The 19054-nt window shown below is 48.3% G+C and overlaps 1 protein-coding gene across 1 annotated transcript in view; it reads left to right on the top strand.

Moving 5' to 3' along the window:
- Positions 1 to 15746: 15746 nt before the first annotated feature.
- LOC144156345 (uncharacterized) overlaps positions 15747 to 19054 on the top strand; it is a 138869-nt gene continuing 135561 nt past the window's right edge. Inside the window, exon 1 of the mRNA XM_077688346.1 lies at positions 15747 to 15997. Coding sequence (XP_077544472.1) covers positions 15811 to 15997 — 187 coding nt within the window. The 5' untranslated portion in view covers positions 15747 to 15810. The remainder of the gene's footprint in view (positions 15998 to 19054) is intronic.

Raw genomic sequence — 19054 nt, 5'->3', positions numbered from 1 at the left:
AGGTAAGGTTTCGTGCTAGACTGAATCGAACGAACAAGGGAATCAAGCCCTAACCTCGTACAAAGTTTCTTGGCAGCGGCCTTCACCTTAGAAATGAAGGAAAGGTCATGGCAATCAAATAGCGCGTGTACAGAATCCAGCGCCTTGGACTTGTGCAACTCGGCGGGAAGCACAACAAAGCCGCCCTCTTTATCAGCAGTGAGCAGTGAAAGTGAGTGGCTCCTCAAATACGACACAGCGCGACCTACTGGCAAAACACTCTGTCCAGCTCTAAAACGCGACACACAATCAACACCCTCCGACACGCACCTGTCTCGTCAGCGTCCGTCATTGGTTTAGCCACCTTATGCACCAGGGCTAGAAGTTCTGGGCCTGTCTTCTTTGGCTCAACGGCGAACTTTGGTCCGTGGCTGAGCACTTCTTGCACCGGCGGGGGTAGAGACTGCACTCCCAAGGTGTGCACGCGGATTCCAGGGGCCTCGTCTTTATCTTTCTTCTTCATGGCCAGCCAGGTTCGAAGCCTCGGTAAGGTGAAGTTCCAGAGGAGTTCACTGGCCTGGTGGACGCTGCGAGACACATCACGCCAACGTGCAGCGCTGTTGAAGGGCGTAGGCCTGCTGAAGTGCCGTGAACGCAGAAGATCTCTGAAGAATAGGGCCTGGCGATGCCACTCGGACTTCAAGATCCTGCAGAACCTTTGCCCATGTCCAAATGACGGGTGGAACCCTCCCGACGGGTGAGCACCCGCATTTTGGCCAGGCACAAAGACAAGACGGTTCGGGAGATTATCGAAGCTGCCGAGATAGCCAGGCTGAAGGATCACTGTGTAAGTGCGCCTTCAGTGGCTCAGACGCATAAAGAATTGGACTTCCTGCGTGACTTTTCATGTCGGCGATGATTACCTAGTGCCACGTGTGTTTTGTGCACTTGCGTGTGTGCACTTTTAGCGATTACTTGCTTATGGGTTTTTTCATTCCTGACCGGTGTATATTACATGTGTTTTCTCAGATAAAGTAGTTGAAAGTTAGCGCTCGTCCCGTCTGTTCCTTACTCGTCCGTCGTCGTTTCTGCGCTGCAACCATTTTAACTCTTCGGAGAGGTGCGTGCTTTCCACCGCACTCAGACCACTTACAGTAGAGACTATCCTAGGTCATCGGTCTCCACCATCGCGTTCACAGAAGGCGGCGAAAGCCCTTCTACGTTTCCTGGGCGAAACGAATTTGCAGAAAAGACTGTAGAGCCCGAAACGGGACTTGAGCGCGCCCCTTCCCACTCCTACCTCTTACTTTTCTCCCGCCCCCTATTTTATCCCTTGAACCCCATTCGTGCAGTGCAGGGTAGCAAACCGGGCTCTACACCTGGTTAACCTCCCGGCCTTTCCGCCCTTCCTTTCTCTCTTTCTAAAATAAAGGTGTTGGCAGCGGAGGTATACGTGACGGTGTGGATGGGCCGACAACGCAGCATGACATAGGCACATTCTACATATACAGGTCACACTTTACCATCAAATGAATTGAGCAAGAAAACCAACGGGATGCATGGGGACAGTGAGTACACACTTGTAAATACGTCTGCTCTTGCTTTTGTCGCCAGCATGGGAAAGTCCTCTGATAGAGTCGCTGGGCTTGTCGCGAAAATAAGATATTTTAGCGCTAATTTTGGAATTATGCATTTTAATGTGAGCATATACAAATCAGCATGCGGATTTGCAAAAGCTTTTTAATCGCGAAGTAGTTATTATGTTCATTAAGTCATAGAATTTCATTAAATACCAAACAAATATTCCCCGGAATCTCAACGCCCTTCAAGGAGGGTGTTCATTATTTCAAAACCGTTTTTCCCAAAAGGGTGTAAAGCTACAAATTAGGGTGTTGGAAACTAAGAAAACGGGTGTAAGAGACCTCCAACTTTGGAGATATTTCACACCCGTCTACACGGGTGGACAGAAGATATACTACAAGGGGAGTGTGTTTTGTACTTCACCATGTTTCATACAATATAAATTTGCATAATTTATTACAAGTGAAGCTTTTTAAGCTTCAACTAGGTTCGGTGGCGTTAACAAAAAAAGACAGAAAAAGAACTGCGGCCTCTGTAAAGGGTGCAACGCCAGAGATAAGATATTATTACAGTGAAGATGGCTTTGGAGCCTGTTCGAGTGCAATCAGTAAAGGCGCAAGCGTATGCGCGCCTCTTACTACACCATTTCGAAGGTACTATCCTTTTTGGGATACTAAAACGCAAACGAAATTGGCGCAGCTTGCAATGGTAGTGCAAGGCTGGAGAAACAGCATAGCTGGGGGTCGACCTAGCTTGTTTCCCCCTTGGATGTGCTGTTAGTGTGGGGGACACACTGGAACATCCTTGTAAAATCCAGCTAAACCTGGCCTCACCACTCAGCACTTGACCTAGCCTATCAAGAACATTTCAAAACCTAAGAAAACTTATCGAAGCCTAGCAGACGTAGCAAAACGTAGCAACACCGTAAGAAACTAGGTCGACCCCCAGCTTCGCTGTTCTTTGTTTGCAACTGAACACCTATTTTCCATCGTTTTAACACCCTACAGAAAGCCAAGCGTGTTGCAGTCCTACAACACCCTTTTCGCCCCAAAACTATAGTCTTTTTAATTTTAAAGGTTCAAATTGATATTTTACGTGCTAAAGCTAAACTTGGGGCATGGGGCGCACCGTATATGGAAAAGAACTATCATTGCATACGAACATTTTTTTTTGCTTTTGAACATTTCTTACGTGTAGGCGAGGGTATGAGGGACGTCTTGTTCTTAGCAGTGCAATTATACATGCATGCATGGCCTTATTCAATGAACAGGTGAACACTTTTTCCATACCCTTTCAACACCCTAAGAAAAACCAAGGGTGTTAAAGTTGATCAACACCCTTTTTTCACACAAAAATGGTGTAGAGCTAGGAAAAGGGGGTAGCGATTCAAGAAAAAAGGGTGTAATGGGCTTCAAACCCTTTTTCCACTTATTCTACACCCTTTTTGGCCGAAAAGGGTGTAAAAATCTTGTCCCATGCCTAACACCCTTAAAAGGTGTTCTGGCAAAAAAAGGGTGTATGGATGAACAAAGGGTGTTGAGCTCAACACCTTTAAAAAATGGTGTTGAGGATGCTCAACACCCTAAATGAAGGGTGTTGAGTCTCACCCCCTTTTTTTGAGGTGATGGCATGCGCAGAGGCAATGTCCAACGGCGGAGCGCGCAGCATTCAACACAAACAGCCAACACGTACAAGTTACAGTTGGAACACGGGATGCAAGCGGTACAGGGAGTGCATACTTACTTAGCAACACATGGGCTGTTCTTGCTTTTATACCCAGCAAAGGAAAGCCCCCAGATGGAGTCGGTGGGCTTGTCGCAAAAAACTGATATTTTAGCGCTAATTTTGGAAGTATGGATTTTACTACGAGAATATACAAATCAACACGCGGATTTGCAAAAACTTTTTAATTACGCGGTAGTTTTTCTGATCCGTAACTTATAGAATTTTATTAAATACCATACAAATCTTCTCTGCCACCTCAACACCCTTCAAAAAGGGTGTTCATTATTTCAACACCCTTTTTCCCAGAAGGGTGTAAAGCTACAAATTAGGGTGTTCGAAACTAAGAAAAAGGGCGTAAAGAAAAAAAGGGTGTAAGAAAAAGGGTGGAAGAAAAGACCGCCAACTAATAAAAAAGGTGGAGAGACCTCCAATTTTGGAGGCATTTTGTACCTGTTTACACGGGTGGACTAAACATTCTCTACAAGCGGGGGGGGGGTGTTGTACCTCACGATGTTTACAGCAATATGAATTGGCATAGTTTATTACCAGTGAAGCTCTTGAAGCTTCAGGAGGTAGTTTCGGTGGCATTAGCAAAAAAATACAAAGAAAAAGAACTGGGGCACCTGTAAAGGGTGCACCACCGCAGATAGGGTATTATAACAGTGAAGTCGGCTTTCGAGCTTGTTAGAGTGTGAGCACAAGGGACGTGTGCGTATCCGCTCCTCTTACTGTACCATTTCAAAGGTGCTAGTCTTTTTTGGATTCTAAAAGGTAAAAAAATTCGCGCAGCTTGCAATAGTGGTGCAAGGCTGGAAAAACAGCAACGCTAGGGGCTGACCTACCTTCTTTCCCTCTTGGATCTCCTGGCAATGTGGAGGGGGGGGGGGTAAAGGGCACACTGGAACAGCCTTGTAAAATCCGGTTAAACTTGGCCTCATCCCTCAACGGTCATCCTGGCTTAGCAAGAACATTGTAAAGCTCAGCAAACATAAAACTTAGCAACACCGGAAGAAACTAGGTCGACCCCAGCTCCGCTGTTCTTTTTTTGCAACTGAACACCTATTTCACACCGTTTCAACAACCTACAGAAAGCCAAGCGTGTTGCAGTTGGTAAACATCCTTTTCACCACACGACTACAGTCTTCTTAATTTTGAACGTTCAATTGGTGTTTCACGTGCCAAAGCTAAACTTGGGGCATGTGGTGCACCGAATAAGGAAACGAGCGATCATTGCATAAGAGCAATTATTTTTTTTTTTTGCGTTGGGAAATTTTTTGCGAGTGGAGGAGTATATGAGGGGATGTCTTCTTCTTTACATTGCTATTATGCATCCGAACATGGCCTTATTCAATGAACAGCTGAACACCTTTTCCCCACCCTTTCAACACCCAAAGAAAAACCAAGGGTGTTGAAGTTGATCAACACCCTTTTTTTCAAACAAAAAGGGTGTATAGCTAGGAAAAGGGTGTTAAGACTCAAGAAAAAGGGTGTAAAGGCCTCCCAACACCTTTTTTCCGCTTATGCTACACCCTTTTTGGCTAAAAGGGTGTAAAAAAGTTTAGTGTGGGCTGTTCCCGCAGTGCACCGCGGAGTCGCTTGAGGAGGGCGGTATGCCGCGCTTCCGTTTCTTCACGCCGTCGTCAAAGGTCGTCTACTTCTTGCACGAGTTCTTCCAACTCGGCTTGAATAGTGGCTTCCTCTTGCATGATGCGCTTCAGTGGAGGTTGTCCTTTGTGGCAGCAGCTGATTTCTTTGCACGCTCTTATAGCTGGCTGGGTGTTGTGGCCGCCGCGGCGTGGGAGGAGACGTGCTGTTTTTCGTTCAACATGTGCCGGTTGCAAGTAGCTCGAATGTTGCTGCTGTCCGTGCGCTGCGCAGTTTTGCTGACGATGGCAGCACTGTAGTGATGCGTTCTTGCAAGGAATGATCTGCTAACTCCGCGTCGCATTGTGCGAGGGTTCTGCTGCAGCTCCGTGATGGAAGGGGGCCGTATCTGTTCTCTCGGGTCGGTGACCGCGGTCGGCGTTTCGCGGCTAGTTCAGCATCAGCCTTGATTTTAGTGGGACATTTTGGGTCGGTCCCTGCTTCTTGCAGTTGCGGCAGGTCACTATATTTCGTTCCTTACATTTGGTGGCGGCAGCGGTATTGTTTCCATGGTTCTTGCCGCATGTGTTGCATACTGCCGGGTGAGGGCAGAGATCTTTCTTGTGACCGAACCGGTGACAGCGACTGCAGATGATCGATTTGGGTTCGTAGAGCGTAACTAGAGAAATGCGGCCGTAATAAATTCCAGATCTAGGTCGGCGTCGCCCCTCAAATGTCAAAAGGCATGCTCCACGGCTGCCCATTGGGTGTGCCTCAAGTATTCTCTGGCGGTTGCAAGACAACGCCGACTTGAGTTCAGCCTTGCTTTCTTTGCAGTCGATGTTATAGAACACTCCACGGCACATATCTCGTCCAGGAGCCTGGTAGACTTGCACAGCAATCTGCTTACCCCGAATGTCGAGGTAAGTCTGTTTCAGTAGGGTATCGGCTTGTTTTTTTGTCATGGACCAGCACCGTGATTGTGCTCGACGCAGGATGAACTCTGTACGTGATGGATTTTGTAATTTTCTCTGCCAGTGCTGTGGAGATGAAGGCGAAGTGGAGGTCTTCAGTTGGCATAGTGCTGAGATTCTCGTAGGCGTGCGGGTGTATGACGAGGACATACGTTTACACAGGAAATTCAGAATTGGGATTTAGTTGTTTACGTTTACGTCGTAGTTGAACCTGGAAGGCGCTTCCGGAGTCAACACCGCCACCGTCGCACTCGTTAAAATCGGTTGCAGACCAGTCTGCCTATGATGCAGTGGTGAGCACAGTGGGGTTGTGATGGGCACTGGTGACTGCCATGGTTTGGTCAGGCACTGTACCTCATGGCCGCAGTCCTCGGCGTGCTCTTTCGCCACGTATGTCCCTGAGGAGCTCGAAGAGCGTCGCCTGTCGTGGAAGTTGCGGCGAGCGCTGCGGCTCCTCCCATTGCGTTGCTTGCTTTTCCTCGAGCATTCGCACCGATAGTGGTGGTTGGTGGCTTTTTTTTTATGGGGCCTTTCGCGGCAAGCCTCAGATCTCGCTCCAAGAGTTGCTTCTAGATCGGCACGTGCTCGCCGTTCTTATTGCTGGGGTGACCGCGGCGGTAATTCTGCTTGAATATGCGTCTCCTGTTGTGGTCTGCAGTCATCAGATGGCGGTGGTATCGGCGCAACCTGGCCGGCGGTCGCCCCTGGCGGTTCCATGGTGTAGGCTTAGCGAAGCCGTCGCCGGCGGCGAAAGGGTGGCCGTAAGACGGCCATGAAACACGGTACCTTGTCGAGTGTCCCCTGGATAGGCTCCTGGTGCAATGGCGAGAAGGACGACCCGTAGCACTCGAAGCACGGACGTAAAGAGAGCTCTTAACAGGCCATGAAAAGCAGAGCGTCGGGACATGCGTCCATTCACACTAAGCACAGCAGCCCCCCCCCCCCCCCCCCCCAACTAGTCCCTGGTGGAACGAAGAATGTTCACTCAGCTTTTGACGCAGAAAGGCAGCCTGGAAGAAGCTTTGCCATAAACTTTGCCCACTTAACTGGTGTAATGTCAAATAATTTCCAATATTTTTTAGATGCAGAGCATCTGATTCACTCGCCTTGTCCCTCCGGCGTCGTCGTCGTCGGCGTTGTCCGCCCCTCCCCCATTCTCCTCGCCGCGCCAGCTGCGCTCTCCGCCGCTCACCCCCTCTCCTCTCCGATCATAGAGTTTCATACTAATATATACTAGAGGGAAATCTGGCGCTGCATTCGCGGGCCGCCGTGGGCGGCGCCATTGCAGCTAGCGACGTTCCTCGCCTCCTTGGCTTGGTTAGCCACATGGCTTCTTTTTCGTCTTGGAGCCAAAGGGGGTAACATTGTTTTTTTGTTCATCTTCCATGAAGCTTCTAAATAATCCCTGACAAATACATTTTTTGGGAGCTTTAATTTTATAATAACAGAACAATTTTGATTAATCTCCTGCAGCAATACTGTTGCATTTTTGCAGCCAAAGCCAACTTTTCAGCCTGTTCGTGAGCCATGCCAAGGACAAGTGGAACGTGCCTGCCCGGTACATGACGGCACGCTCGCTGAAGCGCGGCTCGCCTAGACAGTGGCGCCAGATTTCCCTCTAGTATATATTAGTATGAAACTCTATGTCTCCGATAGCGAACACTCTCTCGCGAGGGGCATTGGATTGGATTGGATTGGATTGGATTGGCTTGGCTTGGATTAGATTTGGATTGGATTAGATTAAAGTGGATTGTGTTAGATTGTGTTGCGTCATAGCCGCGGCACGTTGCGTCATAGCCGCGGCACGTTGCGTCATAGCCGCGGCAGACGCGCTGGGGCCGGCGCATGTGCAGTACTCTCTCTTCCGCGGTTTCCTCTCCTTCGGGCTAGCTGCGCATATAACCGGTGTGCCGTCGTCCGACGAAGCAACATCCACGCTTGGCTCAAACACCTAGATCCATGCCGCTTTACAAGTACGCCAACGTCGTCATCGACTGGGACCGCCTTACGCAGTCCCCTCAACGTTATGCGCGCTATAAAACGCGGTCCCTTCGCCGCTCCGCCTATGCGTCGCATCTACACAGGGGTTCCCGCGAGGGGAGGTGGGAGTTTTTTCTTCTGTATTCGAACGCGCTGTTTCTAATGCCACACAGGCTTATGACTCCACGCGTTGTTCATGTCTTTCTAAGCCTAACAATAAGCGAGCATTTTTTCCAATTTCTTGGGTCGCAGAATGCGATTTCTTCAACAGATAATACAGATTCTCCGGTGCTATCTCCAGATGAACTTTCTGAGTCCCTAAAGTCGATCGCTAGCGGGCTCCAAGCCTGTTTTTTCTCGCTTTAACGGCGTCCTTTCCTCCGATTGACGTGGTGGACAACTTTGTAAAGGTAACATTCTCAGAGCTTGCTGACGCCATGGCGAAATTGACTGATGCGGCATTGGGCCCGTATAGTATTACTACTGGCATGCCATAGCTCTTATTTGATGAGACTCCGGATCATTTACTGAATATGGTCAATTACTTTGTCCGTAATGCACGGATCTCCGATGTGTGGTGCCTGGTCAAAATACATCCTATACTTAAGAATGCTGGGCAAGGCCTCATGATTGAAAAACATCAGACCTATAGCCTTAACTTCGAATGCTGTTAAACTTATCGAACGGATCCTGCAACGGAGCATCATGCAATTTGTGTCTAGAAATAATACCTTGAGCCCGAGCCAAATCGGCTTTAGACCTGGTTGTTCTGGAACCCGCATATGAACCTTGAAAGCGGGACTAAACTTGCCCGTCGCTGTGACCAGATTGCCGCTCAGTGACCTTGGATATTGCAAAAGCTTTTGACAGCGAGGAATATCCGGTGTTGTTCTCCAGGTTCGAAAGATTAAATTTCCCAAGGTACATCATAGCATGGCTTTGTGAATTTCTGAGAGACAAAGTTCAGTTGCGTAAAGGGTAATATTTGCTCCTCTCAGCGGCCACATACCAGGGTTGTACCGCAATGGGCTGTTCTTTCCGCGGTTTTTTTAATGTCCTGGTGAGCTTAATTCCTGTAATTCCGAGCGCCTATGTCGACGATATTGCGTTTCTTGATTCAGATTCTGATATTTAAGCCCTCTAGCATCATTGCAGTCATATTTGAATATCGTTTCCACCTGGTTAGACATTCATCTTTCTATAAATGCCAGTAAAGGATCTTTATTAGTGTTTGCAGTCAACAACTCTGTCAATATTTCTCTCGGTTACCGACAGCGCAACATCCTCAGGTTGACTCCTTTGAGATATCTCGGCACGATTTATACCAGTAATCTAGACTGAAGCCCACATATAGATCTTATAGCTACCAAAGGTGCACGCGCTGTTGCCATGTTGAGGCGGCTCATCCGTAGGAGGAGGGGGATGCGCAGAGATGCCCTTCTTATGATAAATAAAACAGAGTGTCGGAACGAAATGTTTTTCGTTCTGCTTTCTGCTTCGTTCCTTAATTAAATTCTCTGTTCCAGTTCAGCTCCGGAACGAAAAAAAAACAATGGTTCGTAACTGTTGATAACGTTTCATGTTTGCATGCTAGAAAATTCGGGTTCTTAAAGTTTTGTTAAAAAGCACTGACAATTATGAAAGTAAGTTCAAAACATTAAGTGATGCCTATTATTGTTTGCAAAAATGTGTGTTAAATATCTCAACCTCACACACACAAACATCCGAGACACCTTGCCGCGTACTTGATGGCGCAGCTGCAAGTGACGCACCAACTTTCCCGTTTCCCCTCTAATCCTCAGAAACTACACGCCGGCATTCCTCAACCGGGTTGGACTGAGACGCTGTCGTGGTGAAACATCCTCGAGCACTATTTGCTCTAGGGAGCCCTATTGGGGCGAAGTATAAATTGGTTAAGTGCGAACACTCCAAGCCTTCAGACAACCAGCGTGCTGCGCGCGTACGCTCGCTTCTTGAGTATGCCGCCTTGGTCTGGGACCCGAAAACTAAAACCCTTATGAATAATTTTCAGGCGATTCCAAATCCGGCTATGCGCTTTGTTACTAACTCTTAAAGTTGTTATATCACCATTGCAAGTTTAAAAAAGCTCTGTCTCATGGGACACTCTAAAACTCCGGCGACCCTCCCCTCTTTGTTTAATCTTAAAACAGATTTTATGAGAGGAGTTAGCAACAAATCAACCTTAGTACCTTCGGCCCGCCACGTATACATCCAGACAAAGGGATAACAACAAGAAAATTGGTAAAAATTCATTAGGCACATCCCCATTCCAAGCGTCCTTTCCTACAAGCTATTAAAGATAGTAATTTCCAGCCAGACCCTGCTCTTTCCACCCCTTATGAGATGTTTTGCGCTGCGCTCTGGCAGCACTTGCGTACAAGCTCAACATGACTTGCAGCTGCTTTCATTGAGTGTGGGGCCGTAATCTGTTTTCGCTGCTAATTGTTTATGCTGCTTTTAACGACAATCATTGTATATTTATTGTTATGTCGTTCTCAGAATATATATTTCCGAACACCCTCGACAACAATGCCGCAGGTCGAATGTAGATATGGTAATAAATAAATAAATAAATAAATAAATAAATAAATAAATAAATAAATAAATAAATAAAACTTTATTGACACAAGGATGGCGACTCGGCCTATGTGGGGGCGGGTGGGGAGGGTGGTGTCAGTTCGGGAAAACTTTACATTCTCAGATGAACGCCAGTAGCGAGAGCGAAGTCCCACAAGGAGGCAAACACCTGCTTGGCTGTGGCTGCGGGTGGGTAGAGCCAGTCCGTCAAACACGTAACGCTGCTGTGTTTGCAAGACGTGCGCTCCGCGTGCAAAGGAGATGTTCAATGGTCGGTGTGGCTCCTAAAGAGCACGTGACGCACGTGGGTGGTGTCATGGCCGGCGGAGGTGAATTGCTTGCGGTAGCGCCGGGGAGAACGGGTGGCCGCCCTTTTTTTGGTATGTAAGAACGCCACTTGAAAAGGATGTCCTATGTAAGCGCCGCCCTAGCACGAGCCTTGTGGATCAGAACCTGAAGGCCACGTGGCAGTCCTGTAGGTAACGGGTAGTCATTGGCAGGGATGTGGCTGCGGAGTCGAGCTCTAGCACATCGCTGGTAGGTGGCACGGGCTTCAAAGGGGTCCAAGTTGGGGTCGTGATGAGGCAAAACTGGGTGGGAGCGGGTGGAAAGAACATCGCTCGCCAGGGCGCGCGCGGCCTCCTTGGTGGAGTTAACGCAGTGCCCTGGTACCCAGTCTACCCGAATTTATAGTCCTGTTGTACAATGTAGCCTTCGGGCAAGCATCTTGATGGACGCACAGATAGAATTCTGATAAGGCACCCGGCGCAATGCGCGGAATGCCTCCTGGCCGGCTGTGAAGATAGTTGCATGAGGCTGGTTGGTAGGCCAGTGAGAAATTTGAAGTTGTCGGACAGCCAGTAATATCGCTTCGAGTTGGAGGTGGGTAGACGATGGCGCTGTTGGATATTCTTGTTGACAGGCGGCTTGAAATGTCGAGTGAATGGCCACTAATCCGGCAGTATTCGTGGTGGGGTCCCAAGTGGCGTCGGTATAAACAGCGTTATGTGGAAACCGCTCGGTCCTTTCAGATGTGCGTCTGTGTTTGTTGGAGTGGCGAAGCGTAGGACCGGTGGCTGGGAGTGGCTTTGGGTTAGCGACGATGAAGTCGTCCCATGGTGGAAGCGGCAGAGGGATGGGATGTTGTGGTGCCACGCATTGTGGCAGTAGCGCGAGTAGCGCACGGCCGGCGAGAGTGGATGCTCGTCGGTAGTCGTGGCCTTCCTGGCGGGTTCGGATGATTTCTGTGAGAGGGGGGAGTTGAGCGTGCTTGTAGACCTCCTCGAGTTTGGCATGTTTGGGAAGGCCAGTGATGACTCGAAGGCTCTCCCGATGTAGCACCTCCAGCTGCTGCAACTGAGCCTTAGTGAAGTCGAAGCATACTGCCCCATATGTCACTTTGCTCGTGAGGACAGCCTGGGTCAACAGTTTGAGTGTCTCCGTTGTAGCTCGAGACTCTTCGAAGAACCCATAGCCTAACGTGCGAGTACCGATTTCCCAGAAGTCGCCTAACTTTGCCCTCACTGTGACGCAAATATTTCAGCAAGCCAGTATTGAGGAGTAGCGACAGGTGGCCGAACGACACGCCCGCGGCTGATGCACTTGCTAAGACGCAAGTAACGCCTCATATGAATGAATGAATAGATAAATAAATAAATAAGCGACGCCTGCACCGCAGCCAGATGTGCGCGGCGGTTGCGCGGGGAGCAGAGTATGGAAGCAGGCAAGCCTGACGAAGGAAACAGAGCGCCAGCGAGACGAAAGGTGATTTTTTTTTTGTGCAGCTAGCGAACTGACGGGAATGTGTATTGATTGATTGTAGCATTTAACGCGCCGACGCAACGCAGGCGATGAGGCGCGCCGTAGTGGAGGGCTAAGGATTAATTTTGACCACCTTGGGGATCTTTGACGCGCGCCGAAATCTCGTACACACGGGCGTTTTTGCTTTTTGCCGGTCCGCTGCGGCCGGGAATCGAACGTGCGTCAGACGGCAATATCATGGTTCACTGCATGGAAATTGAAATGAACCCTTGAATTCCTTAACTTTCCACTCGATCAAACTGAAAACCGAAACGATTTTTTTTTCGGCTTCGCTCCCGAACGAAATAATGTTTTGTTTTCGTTTTGGTTCCGGCCTAAAATATCGTTTTTTGTCGTTTTTCGGTTCCGGTTTTCGTTTCATTCCGACAACGTGAACTTATAAAATGTAGGTTCACCCTATTTTAGTGTTTGGCTGTCTGTTATTCTCTGGGTCCACGGTGTATAAGCCTCGTCGTTTGGCTCTTCTGGAGCGACAGGCTCTTCGCTGCTGCTTAGGGGTATCGAAGTATGCAGCTAATGCTATATATACTGTATCTTGAAGTGGGAGTTCCTCCCCTACTAAATAGGTATCGCATACTTACTGTGGAAACTCTTCTGAGAGGCTATGATTCAGGGGCTAACAGGCTACAGCTTGTCTTTATATTGAGCCAGGTGCGCTTTTCGCGCACCAGTGGCCCTAATCATACCACCCGCAAAGTCCTTTTGTACAAAGTCTTATTTCCCCTTTAGGTGTAGGAAAAAATAGGGTGACTCCTCTACTTCGTAGGAGTACTTCTGTTTCTATAACCCTCCACAACATATCTTCCCCAAAAATTCCAAACGCTTACATCCGCGACTACTGAATGGTCTCCTCTAAGATCATTTGGCCTCTATGCAGCCATAAGCTCTAATTTATACAGATGCGTCTCAGAGTGACGAAAAATCAGGAATCGGCATATTTTCCCCCTCCCTTAAATGGTCGTTTTCAGTCCGACTGGTAGACTTTATCTCTGCATTCCACGCTAAATTCTTGCAATTTTCTTGGCTCCACGTAAATTGGATGCATCAATTGTGTCCTCAATTATAATTTCACATTCGCTTTCAGTCTGCTCACCTCTTATTGCCCCTAAAGATACCCCTCTCCAACTCACATTTAAATCGCTTCCGCCACCTAATCTTAGTGAAATCCACCTTCTTTGGGTACCTTGGCATGCGGGGATATCTTCAAATGAAGCCGCTGACTCTCTAGCAAGAATAGCGCTCTCCGGGCCCATCATAGATGTCGTTCCCCCAACATCTTTTATCACTGCTTCTACATATCGCAGGATGCTAAATCTACAAGGACAGCAGGAATTAGTTTCATTGTCCATGGGAGATTTTCGCACCTTAAGTTCTCCTGAAAATCTCACTGGTGCCCTTTGCGCAGCCTATAGGCCACACTAACGGCTTTTCGCTGTAGTCTTCCCCAGCTGAACAGGTGCCTTCACAGGTCTCGTCTGACTGTAACGCCTCGGTGTAGTTACCGCAATAAAGAGGAGCCCCTCGACCGTTTCCTACTATTCTGTCGACGTTTTACCAGACTCAGGTACCAGCTGCTTGAAGTGCCCCTGCGCTTCCTTGGGTTTGCCATGTCAGTGCCGGCATTACTTTCATTCGGGGCTTCTGAACAGTGGGCGGGAACGTACACGTCACACATTGGCAACTTGAGCCTGCGTGAAAGGGGCCTATTATTATGCGACAGCTTGCAAATGGCGGATGCCGTCACCGTGAAACATAGAGTTTCATATTAAAAACGTATGAACTCTATGCCATGAAATAAGACAAAAATTTCGCCGACCACCGGTGCCATGAAACTCCCGTGAATTTGCAACATGCGCAGTTTCGCACGACGTGTGGTTTTAAAATGTTTTCTAGCACACAAAAGAAATAATAGTTTTGACTGCTTCCGATTGAAAATAGGTATTTCTAGGTACTTGGGCACAAACGCTGAAAATAGGTATTTATAGGCAGTATAAATGCACCATAAAAGCCCTTACAACCTCCCGAAAACCTTACTTTCGTATAGTCTGCCTAAAAAGACTTTAAGATACACAACATGAAAGCTGAAATACGCGCATCCGTGGCGCAAACGACCACCCAAAATCGGAGATTCTGAAAGCGAAATTGAGGGGAGCGCGGCCATTACGGCCAGGCTGAATTCCGCTGCTGTTAGTCTCGTTTTTCATTGCCGGCCAAGAATTACGCGCTTGCAGTAAAGTGGTATAAGGCAAACTTTCGAACTGGTGCCAGTAAACGTCATGAAACGTCAAAATGACGAAAGCACACACAACTGCTTTGTCAAACAGAATCGCGCAACCAAAAATGAAAGCCAATCAGAAAAGTCTTCCGGCAAATTCACAGTTAACAGTGAATTTAGTGCTCCGAGAATGGGGCCTCAGTTGGCCTTTAACCTTTAATTCATGCTCAAAGTGGCGCGATAGGAGTGAAAGGAAGAAAACAGGCAATTGCTTCAAATGCGGTCTCTAGTGATAACGAAACACAGCTTGCATTGAAGCAGAGATCTCAACTCTATTACAGCAAGCGATTGAAAGAAATAAATAGACACGAAAAAAAAAGATTGTGCCACGTTCTTTAGCTTAAAGGGACCCTGCAACACTTTTTTCAACTTTTTTTGAAATCTTAAATGCTTGCAGAGCGTAGTCACCCAACACACCCAGTACTTTGATTAGAGGGTCGCAAAGTACCTCAGCAAAAAATTACTGATCCATGCTCACCAGATAACTTGGAAACTCGCTCAAAAGATTTTTCTCTCTTTCCGGGTCTTGACGTTCTTCGACGACCCGAATTACGTCACTGAGGCCATGTAGCGGTTGTTGGCCGGTTTTCCTTCAGTTGCAGCAATGAACGCTTTTCGATGGCAACTTTAAAAATAAAGCCACAAAAACAAAGCAGAAACGGAAGTCGTACCTGGTGCGACGAGCAAATCACGCAGTGCCGCTCCGTGCTGTCGATAACTGTAGCTTTCGCAGTGTTTCCAGACGCGAAGGAAAGAGTGAAAGCGCTTATCGAAAGTGTTGTAGGGTCCCTTTAACACACGGCTTTCGAACGCTTTTGGATCAACGCTAATTCATCGCCTTGTGGTGTTGACGTTAATTTTAACCTTAAAGAAACGTTTTTCTTGCTAGCGTCAGCTGCCGTCCTAATTTTTATATTACATGACAAGTGTTTCTATACCTTTTATACGCAATATCTGATAGCTTGGTGGCTATCTTGTAAGCCAAGCGTCAAATTACACTGCCTGTCGTCAGTTCTATACGCCACTTATTGCTTATGTTTTGCATACGCAAAAAACAAGGCGAAATCACGGATAATTCACGGTCAGTAATAGGGCCCCAGCTTCGAGATAATATGTGCATTCTGAGTTCCCTTATTGTCATTTTATTGGCTGTCAGTCCGACTGCAGTTGGAGCGAGCCCGCGATAAAGCTTCATGTATGACTAAACCGTAGCCGGTCATCATGTGACACGCAGACAGCTGATATCGAGCACTGAACACAACTGCGATTCCTTGTTCGCTTCAGGAAAAAAAGATGTCGGTGGTAACCCGGCTGATCAATTGTGTGCGAGTTCCCGCTTTTTCGAACAGCTTCGTGGATGCGTCGTGGAATGGACTCGTGCAGAAGATCTACGATTTCTGGATGGGAGCGCCCGGTTTCCCGTTTCTCACCCGTTGTCTGCCACAACTCCTGCTGTGTGCGGCAACAGTCATTGCGCTAGGTAAGCTGCTTATTTTTGTGCTTGTTTCGTGTCAATCATTTTCATCACTGCCCAACGAAACCGTGAAATAAACGCCCAGGTGCGGTCCGGTTGCAGTTGACTTAAAAGCACGAACTTGTATTTCGTTCTTCTTTTCGGAAGCAAATAAACCACCGCGGGTTTTTTTTCGGTATTGCCTACCAGCTTTCTGTTCGTTCAGTCATGCGCGAATATAATATTCGACTTATTCCAACGCACATTTCCCTCACAGTCAATAAGATGACTACAAGAAGAGCGCGGGACGAACGTGGTATATCTCTATAAGCTAAGCATGGTCGTTACGCGGCTTCAGTGCGTGCCGGTCGCTAGGAAGAATCGTTCTTCTCATGCGGTACACCGCGCAGTTCGCCGCCTGGTGCTAGATACAAGTGTAACCAGGCTTCCCAGCCAAAATCGAGAAAACTGACGAGCATCGACTAGAGAAGGGACACGCATGAACACTCGACTATCTCGTCAGCAGACGCTGGGCTGAGAAGTGTCGCGCAGCGTTCGCTTGGTCCGCTTTACTTTATGGCCGACTGCCCACGCGCAAGAAAACGAGCAAGGGCATCGTTGTTGCTGTGCTCACCCCCTGGATGAGCACTATGCCGACCTCCTTAAATGTCGCCAGTAGCACTACGCTTCCTGAGCCGCGTTCCAAAAAAAATCGCGCCAATCCACCCCGTGAATGTGGTTGGAAAGCAAAGCTGTAAACGGCACCCATAACGGTTACTCATGCGACGTCACTTAAAATCACTCACATCGCTCTACAAATAGTAAAACCAGAGAGAAGTGAAATGCTCTTAACCACACCATTTATTACTTCAAAGAGATATTCTTGGTAAGGTTAAATTAATGCATCATGCATGAACGGTGTTTGGTTGAGCTGTATTGGTGTAGCAAGAGTTGAAATTTTTTTTTATAAAATCAAAGTAAGCTCCAACCCGGTGTTAGACGATCTGACTTCTCCATCTCTGCGGCGCCGCGGACGGAGGCGACGAGACTTGCGGCTGAGAAGGAGGAGGAAGAAATACTTCTGTTCAGATTTCTGAAGGGGCCAGAGTGCAGCCTTGGGGAGTGATTCCTTCTTCTGTGGGGCCCATATGCAGTCCGCGCGGCCTGTGTTCTGTCCACCCGCTGAAGCTGGGTAGGTAGACAGGGACTGGATAGCAGCATCTCCCATTGCTCTTGTCGGCTAGTTGACGTAAAGAGAGGAGGGTGCTCAGGGCTAAAGTCGCACACTCCGATTACGGGGCGGAGTGTTCCTACTTCTGAGAAAAATTTACATTACGTGAAGACGCGTAGGCTGTGGAAAGGAGCCCGGATTGTATGAGCCGTAGGGTAGTTTGTTGTTCTCTGGAAAGGTCAGGGTAAGGCGAAGGTACGGTCTGTCTCAGAAGGCGATAATGCTGGATTATCTCCCTGGACGTGACACGCGGGTGACTGCCCTCCATTCAAGCGTGTGGGGGTTCCAGATGAGCTGAATAGAACCGTTTGGGGAGGGGTTTTTGAGCACGCGCCGTACAGGTCAGGACACCCAACGCGACTGGTAATTCCAGCAGGCTTGCTGGGAATCGGGGACTACCCTCCGAACCCCTGGTTGAGTAAGAGCCAAGGTGATGGCTGCCTCTTCTGCTGCCGTCATTTGTTGGGTCCTAAGCGAGGTACACGCAAAGAGGTTGGTTCTGGAGGTAGCCACGATGATGGCGTGTTGCTGCCCTCGATGTTAGAAGTCTGTGTAGATAACTGCATGAGCCCCACCGAGGGTGGTGTTTAGCGCTTGAGCCCGTGATTTTCGTTGACTCTCGTCATGTGAGGGGTTCATATTTCTAAGCAAAGGGAGCATCTTTAGTTTTAGTCGTCAAGAGTCTGGGAGTACGTCAAGCTGAGTGACATTCTGGGCTGCCCAGCCAATCTGGTGAAGCATGCGGTTACCCACCGCAGTTCTGAGTCGGACCTTGTGGTTAGAAAGATGGCCTTCTATCAGCTCTTCCACCGTGTTGTGGAGCCCGTGCTAAGCAGCCTCAGTGTGGACGCACTCATGAGAAGACCAATGGCCTGCTCGACCGCCTTTCTAATCATTATAAAAAACATCTTAGTCTTCCTCGTCGAGAAGAAGATAGGGGTTTATCGTAAGTAACTCTGGAGAGAACAAAAGCTTCAAATAATCGAAAGGTACCGGATTCTTTTAGGCCTCGCTTCTTGGTGGCAACTCGCCTGATCATGATTAGATAAATGCTGTTTTTGAGGCGCTGCAAGGACACGTCACTTTTGGTGTTGGCCTGGAAATGTAGGCTCAGGATCTTGATGCTGGGGTTTGGAGTGACGGCCTGGTCATCAAGGAGTATTTGAATGTATTCCTTGATTTGGCGTGAGAGCGGACGACAAGGAGCTGTGAGTTTTTACGTGAACACTGGAGGCCACAGGCTTTAGCACATTGGCGTACTAAAAGTGAGATTCCATGGATTGGTGTGAGCTTCCTTTAATTTTTGTAACTCTTAGCACATGAGCAAGGTGCGCACAGGGCCGCTAGACGGGCGTGAGTGGTCGTGTGACGCTTTCACGTGGCATTCAGCGAGAACGCAGGGGGTAAACTCGTAGATGTGCTTGGTGAGTACACGATTTGTCTTCCCGTGTTCGCGTGGGCTCGTAGCTGAATCGGTAAGACAACGGGCTCTCGCTTTGTTAGTCTATTAGTTCCAGGTTCGATTCCCGGCGGTGCTAGTAAATTCTTTTATTTGTTCGCTGGAGTTTTCTGGTGACACCAACGGTCGGGAAAGAACCCTTGGGGGGTAGCGGTAGAAAGCTTTGCTTTAAAATCATTTCTGAACACCTTCCGCCCTTGGACCAAGTCTGATTGGCCCTACCTCTCGCGCAAGCATTTTCGCAGCTGTCTTTATTACTGCGTAGCAACGACTCTTTCACAAGTTTCACTATCGGTTGCTAACTGCGGTAGCACCGTTATCACATGATTGCGGAGAGCACAGGCAAGCGCGAGTGGGCGTAAGTGTTCGAAAGCCGCCGCCGCTGTGACCACCT

Source organism: Haemaphysalis longicornis, unplaced genomic scaffold (genome assembly GCF_048455015.1).
Source record: "Haemaphysalis longicornis isolate Haplotype H1 unplaced genomic scaffold, Haemaphysalis longicornis Haplotype H1 scaffold_1, whole genome shotgun sequence".
Lineage (NCBI taxonomy): Eukaryota > Metazoa > Arthropoda > Arachnida > Ixodida > Ixodidae > Haemaphysalis > Haemaphysalis longicornis.
This window is presented reverse-complemented; position numbering and strand designations above follow the sequence as displayed.